Genomic DNA, 7,500 nt, shown 5'->3' with positions numbered 1-7,500 from the left:
CACTAAATTGTTTTAAACAGACTATAACCGTTGAAGGTTACACAAAGTTTTGTGCGTTGGTCCTTTATACTTCCGGATGGGAATGTTGTGAGTTGCCAAGCACACTATCTATAATCAGACAATAAATGTATAATGTTACACATTGTTTTGTGTGTTGGTACGTTATATCCGACTGATAGATGTGATTTTTTAAAACTAAACGCAGCATCAAGTGGTTGAACTGTTGAATACAACTCACGATTCGCTCTTTTTGGCGGTCTGGCCTTGTACTTTGGCGTCCCTGGTCATTGTCAAGCTATGAGATGGCGAAGGCTTCGAACTGACCCAGTGCTTTGTTCAAAAGATTAAGGGGGAATGTCCATTAGTTGTGTTCAACACAGAGAACACTTCAAGATATGAAGTGAGTAGAAAAGTGCCAGAAGACAATAGAGAATAAAAAAAATTTTCGCGGCGGTGGTGGGGTTTGAACCTGCGACCTTATTGGTACGACAACTCCGCCTGGCAGGTGAGAGCGTGGCTCTACCGTGTGAGCTATCCACGAACACAAAATATTCGTTTCAAACCCAAAGTCATTTCTAGATCCCTCTCTCACCCACTTCTTGAGATCGCCGATTCGTTCGCCACCATCGCGAAGTAATTTTGACCAGCAGTTAAGCTTAATAGCCAATATTCTCATCACAAACATATAACATAGAAACGATTGAGACATTGAGTATGCTCCGGTGTATGGGGTGAATTTTTAATTCAGAAAAGTGAGTGGAGCAGGCACTTATGTTGGAATAGACTATATGTTGTTCTCAATAGAGAACACTTCCATAACGACAATTCGGATGCAAACAATAATATAGCTTCAATGCTTGATGGTTACAAGTAGACGAACCTACGAAATCACACAACTCATAAGAACAATACGCAACAAGGTTAACCCATTGCCGCCCAAATCGCCCGTAATCGCCCGCTCAAAAAACATCTCAAACAGTCCAAATCGCCCGATATCGCCCGCCAGGTACCCATCATCTTTAAACCCGTAAACTAAAAACGTGTGTAGAACCACTTCTTTTTATTTAGAAAACGAAAGTAGAGAAAGAGTGAAAGTGAAACTAGAAATTTCCAGATCGTTTTTATCTCAATTCGTTTGTCTGCTGTGATTTTTTGAAGTTTGTCGACCAAATCGGTTGTGGTAATGTCCTTTTTTTTTTTTTTTTTTTTTGCTGGAACGGCGTTTGAATTCCTCAATTCTCGGGCATGATCAACGTTTTTTAATGGATAGTGATGATGATAGTACTCATTCAGACACTGTATCAGACATTGAGGTTCAGTTGGATGCGCATTTTGATGACATTGACAATGGGTTTCATGTGTTTTAATATTATTACATATTTTTCAACTTTAACATTTTTTTTTTCAAATCAAAATATGAATCAATAGTCCAAAAACAATACATCAAATTAAAGGCCATTCATTCTTCTTTCCAAAACAGCTTTTATTTTGTTTCTAGCATGCCTCACATTCTTGCAATTAATTTTTTAATGAAGTGTACTATGACATTTGGAAGAGTTATCTCCCCTCGCATGGTCTGTGAGAGACATTTTTTCAGATTATGCCCGGGCAGCAATGGGTTAAGATGCCAGTCCTTTGTGTGTCGGTTCTTGTAATCATGACTAATGTGGTCACCAATCACTGGCTGAATTAGGTTGTCATTGCATTCATTCAATAGTGGCAAGGGGATTTCTATACACATTTTCTATGGCGATTAAATTGCCAAGATTTTGTTTGTTTTGTTGGGGTTTTTTTCTGGGTTTATTTTTTCTCGGATTCCATACAACTTGTAGAGAAAGGCGATGCTCCGATATTTATGTACAGATTAATGACGTATTTAAATGTTGCATCCAACATATCGCACAACAACAATATGTTCGATAAAACTGTCGATAGGAGAATTGAACTTTATCCTTTTGTTAACTTACAAAAAAGGCATTCCACGACTTTTACGTGAATGTAAAATCGTTGTTTGTGAGCTCTTAGCATGAATACAATGAAAAGAAAACATGAAGGAAAAGGTTGATATTAGGTGTTTCAACTATTATAGAGCCAGTTTCATTGATTAGGATGATGATGGTGCTGATGATGATGATGATGATGATGATGACGACGACGACGACGACTACAACGACGATTACGAAGATGATCATGAAGATAATAATGATGATGATGATGATGATGATGATGATGATGATGATGATGATGATGATGATGATGATGATGATGATGATAACGTCAACGTCGTTAATGACAAGAGAAGAAATGGAAGACCGTATAATGTGTTTTTCTTACCTCCAGTTCCAAGGACCTTAAGCAGCTCAAAGTCTTGCATGCTGACACGCCCTCTGCCCGTCAGGTTGACTGGAAATGATGAGGAGAAAAAAAATGGGAAAACAATAAATGGCCGCATTAAATATGGTAAACTCCATGCTTAACAACTGTATTAATGGAGAAAGCTATAAGGCCACGATAGCCAGTGTTTAAAATATTGAAACTTCATAAACAAATAAAATTAATTTATCAAACAAACGTTTAAGTTATTTTTAAAAAAGGGTTTGATAAAAGGAAAAATAACAAAAAATTTCAACAGCGCAGACAAAGACTATTACGTTTCAAATAGCGAGTAGAAATTTGAAATAGAATTATAGGGCAATGTATAATGCATGGAGCATGTATATTATGTTTCAATATACCACATAACGAAAAGCCTATCGTAAAATGTGATTTCTAATGATGGAATGTTGACAATCGCATTTAATCATTATGCCACACCTTTCTCATGTTGGTGTCCTTGTTTTTACTGAACACTATTCCCAACAAATTTAGGGGATGATATTGATTTCAATCCATCCATCCATCCATCCATCCATCCATCCACCCACCCACCCACCCAACCGCCCGCCCGTCCGTCCGTCCGTCCGTCCGCCCGCCCGCCCGCCCGTCCGTCCGTCCGTCCGTCCGTCCGTCCGTCCGTCCCTCCCTCCCTCCCTCCCTCCCGTCCCGTCCCGTCCCGTCCGTCCGTCCGTCCGTCCGTCCGTCCGTCCGTCCCTCCGTCCGTCCGTCCGTCCGTCCGTCCGTCCGTCCGTCCGTCCGTCCGTCCGTCCGTCCGTCCATCCATCCATCTATCTATCTATCTATCTATCTATATCACATTCACACATGCTCCGACAGAAATAGTTGTTTATAAACAATAACGTGAATGAAATCGACCTCTCTGATCAGTGTTATTGTTTTTATACCGCCAAATGGGTGACTAGTTATCACACGATTTTCTATTTTCTCGATTATATTTTCAACGTTTTTAATCAGTGATATACAGAGACGCGAAACTTCTGAAGTGGCAATAGATAGTTCGAAGATGACGTCACTCAGGTCTTTGTTATTGTTTTTTGCCATCCGCGTTTATGAGTAATGCTCACTGAACTGTATTAACCTGACTGTAAACGTTCATGGATACACACATTATTGTGTGTTGGTCCGTTATACTTCCGGATGGCAATGTTATGAGCTTCTTGGTCAAGCGCATACTATCTATAGGGTTTTAATAGCAGACGATGCGTATCTATGTTAGGTCTTGTCAAGTCATTTAACACATCCCCTCGGTCATAATGTTTATAGATAGAATGCGCTTGGCCAAGGAGTTCACAACATTGCCATCCGGAAGTATAACGGACCAACACACAAACTCTGTGTAACCATGAACATTTATAGTCTGGTTAATACAGTTTAGTGAGAACAACTCACAAACGCGGATGGCAAAAACAATAACAAAGGCCTGAGTGACGTCATCTGCATACTATCTATAGATAGTTCGAAGATGACGTCACTATAGATAGTATGCACTTGGCGAAGAAGTTCACAACATTGCCATCCGGAAGTATAACGGACCAACACACAAAACTGTGTGTATCCATGAACGTTTATAGTCAGGTTAATACAGTTCAGTGAGCATTACTCATAAACGCGGATGGCAAAATACAATAAGAAAGACCTGAGTGACGTCATTTTCGATCGATATCTATATTCAGTTCCACTTGGTGTCTATTTGCAGCGGCTGGATCACTCATTAAATAGTGAAGCGCTGAGTTACACGTGGAATGGGCAAGTAGCCTCTTTAGATAGTTCGAAGATGACGTCACTCAACCCTTTGTTTTTGTATTTTGCCACCCGCGTTTTGTGAGTGATACTCACTAAACTGTATTACCCCGACTATAAAAGTTCATGGTTACACATAGTTTTGTGTGTTGGTCCGTTATACTTCCGGATGACAATGTTATGAGCTTCTTGGCCAAGCGCATACTATCTATATAACCTGCGTATTGAATATTTATAAACAAACAAACAAACAAATACACAAAAAACACAAGACATGCTGGTAGAACGCTCAGCCAGGGTTGCCAGTTTGGCGCTTTAATGCGGGGATAAAGCTATATTGAAAGTTAATTTTTACTTTTTAGTGCATTTTAGCAGCCAAACAAATCCAGACTATTTGTTTGTTTGTTGTTGTTTCTTTTGTTTGTTTTTTTTGAAAACATGAATTTGGCAAACCGGCTCTCACTTTAGATGATGCATGTAGGTAGATATAAAAAGGTCAAAGATAAAATAACGTTAATTATAATAAATTTTCTAAAATGATAATATTCTTTCTAATGCATAGGCAGGAGACAACAAGAGAGCTGCAGAAAAGTGGAGACAACAAGTAAAATAAATTTGTATTATGAGCTCACGCGTTAAATAAATATCTTTATCACTTCCATTTCAGAAATTATCATCAGTATTATCGTTTCTGTCATTGCGATGCTGGCGTTGTTAAATTTAGTGGTGGTTATAAGAAGGAAAACGTGGTGGAGATGGTGGTTCCAATGTTAATGTAGTCCTTCAGAGCTGTTAGGCCCATAGAGATGGAGTCTATATCAGTTTCTATAGCGTGAAACAGGTAATAACAACTGCTTGCTAACCTTTGGATAGGGCGCCATTCTATCGTAAAGGTGGTGATGGTGGTGGTAGTAGTAGTAGTAGTAGTAGTAGTAGTAGTAGTAGTAGTAGTAGTAGTAGTAGTAGTAGTAGTAGTAGTAGTAGTAGTAGCAGCAGCAGTAGTAGTAGCAGTAGTAGCAGTAGTAGTAGTAGTAGTAGTAGTAGTAGTAGTAGTAGTAGTAGTAGTAGACTCAAAAATTACGAAATGTGGTGCCGTGATTTTTTTTTTTTTTTTGCATGCGGGCTTACATTTTAAGTGACATTACGATATGAATACCGATAGTGACAGACCAAACAGTTTTCGTACAATGCCCAATTCTTGATCTTTTCATCGTTTGCAATAAAATATGGCTCAAACTTTAAAATGTTTACATTAATGGTGTGTTGATTCTCTTTCTCGTGGGGAAAATATTCACAACAAAGTTGCATTCAGTGGCGTAACTTAGCAAATAATTTTGTGTTGTTTCAAATAGTGCGTCAATAGGTACCATTTAATAGTACGTAACAGTATTGAAAAAAATCTCATACCGTTTATAATTTATCTCTTCCCTGGTGGACAACCGACATGTAATATATTGGATGACAGAAGCAGTCCTTTAGGTGTTATATGGGAAAGGAGAAATGCCTTGCACATAATCTCCTACCAACTGTTGAGCAAGACAACTTATAAAGGTCGCACAATAGTAGGGGGAATTAAGTCCAAAAAAACCCTTGAATTGTGCAAATCAGGGTTGAAAGCATGAAAATTACATGTCTTGTAGAATATTAAAAATCCTATAATTTATGATATAGAACCACTCTGAGAGATCAGTATTAGTTGAGATACAAGGTTTTTAAGATTAGAAAATTATTTCCAGAATTGTCAAAAGTGTCCCAAAACTCCTCAAGTGTTCATGTAAGAGAGAATGTATCGGTACCCGATGCAAGCGTTTAAGGTCCGGTTTGCCTTGCACGGACTTGTGTAGATGCGGGGGGTGTTAGGTCAGTACAGTAATGAGTAAAATTATCTCTCTCCTTCTCTTTCTCTCTCTCTCTCTCTCTCTCTCTCTCTCTCTCTCTCTCTCTCTCTCTCTCTCTCTCTATCTCTCTCTCTCTCTCTCTCTCTCTCTCTCTTTCTCTCTCTCTCTCTCACTCACTCTGTCTCTCCCACTCACTCCCTCTCCCACTCCCTCTCCCTCTTTTATCTTCTAGTTGATATGAAGTGAGTAGAAAAGTGCCAGAAGACAATAGAGAATAAAAAAAATTTTCGCGGCGGTGGTGGGGTTTGAACCTGCGACCTTATTGGTACGACAACTCCGCCTGGCAGGTGAGAGCGTGGCTCTACCGTGTGAGCTATCCACGAACACAAAAATATTCGTTTCAAACCCAAAGTCATTTCTAGATCCCTCTCTCACCCACTTCTTGAGATCGCCGATTCGTTCGCCACCATCGCGAAGTAATTTTGACCAGCAGTCAAGCCCAATAGCCAATATTCTCATCACAAACATAAACATAGAAACGATTGAGACATTGAGTATGCTCCGGTGCATGGGGTGAATTTTTAATTCAGAAAAGTGAGTGGAGGAGGCACTTATGTTGGTAACAACAAGATATGAAGTGAGTAGAAAAGTGCCAGAAGACAATAGAGAATAAAAAAATTTTTCAATGTCTCAATCGTTTCTATGTTATATGTTTGTGATGAGAATATTGGCTATTGGGCTTGACTGCTGGTCAAAATGACTTCGCGATGGTGGCGAACGAATCGGCGATCTCAAGAAGTGGGTGAGAGAGGGATCTAGAAATGACTTTGGGTTTGAAACGAATATTTTTGTGTTCGTGGATAGCTCACACGGTAGAGCCACGCTCTCACCTGCCAGCGGAGTTGTCGACCATAAGGTCGCGAGTTCAAACCCACCACGCCGCGAAAAAAATTTTTATTCTCTATTGTCTTCTGGCACTTTTCTACTCACTTCATATTTGTTTTACCCAAAATAAGTGCCTGCTCCACTCATTTCTTGAATATAAAAATTCACACCCATGCACCGGAGCAACTCAATGTCTCAATCGTTTCTATGTTATATGTTTGTGATGAGAATATTGGCTATTGGGCTTGACTGCTGGTCAAAATTACTTCGCGATGGTGGCGAACGAATCGGCGATCTCAAGAAGTGGGTGAGAGAGGGATCTAGAAATGACTTTGGGTTTGAAACGAATATTTTTGTGTTCGTGGATAGCTCACACGGTAGAGCCACGCTCTCACCTGCCAGGCGGAGTTGTCGTACCAATAAGGTCGCAGGTTCAAACCCCACCACCGCCGCGAAAAAAATTTTTATTCTCTATTGTCTTCTGGCACTTTTCTACTCACTTCATATCTTGTTGTTACCAACATAAGTGCCTGCTCCACTCACTTTTCTGAATTAAAAATTCACCCCATGCACCGGAGCATACTCAATGTCTCAATCGTTTCTATGTTATATGTTTGTGATGAGAATATTGGCTATTGGG

At 39.7% G+C, this 7,500-nt stretch overlaps 1 protein-coding gene across 2 annotated transcripts in view; it reads right to left on the bottom strand.

The window, feature by feature from the left end:
* LOC144979410 (ribosomal protein S6 kinase alpha-5-like) overlaps window positions 1-7,500 on the bottom strand; it is a 187,266-nt gene that overhangs the window by 93,302 nt on the left and 86,464 nt on the right. For both annotated transcript variants that reach the window (XM_078926062.1, XM_078926058.1), the window contains one exon: window positions 2,335-2,403. In XM_078926062.1, the coding sequence (XP_078782188.1) occupies window positions 2,335-2,403 (69 nt within the window). The remainder of the gene's footprint in view (window positions 1-2,334; window positions 2,404-7,500) is intronic.

The sequence above is a fragment of the Berghia stephanieae genome, chromosome 1 (genome assembly GCF_034508935.2).
Source record: "Berghia stephanieae isolate SIO BIC M18660-M18661 chromosome 1, UCSD_Bste_1.3, whole genome shotgun sequence".
Taxonomy (NCBI): Eukaryota; Metazoa; Mollusca; class Gastropoda; order Nudibranchia; family Aeolidiidae; genus Berghia; species Berghia stephanieae.
This window is presented reverse-complemented; position numbering and strand designations above follow the sequence as displayed.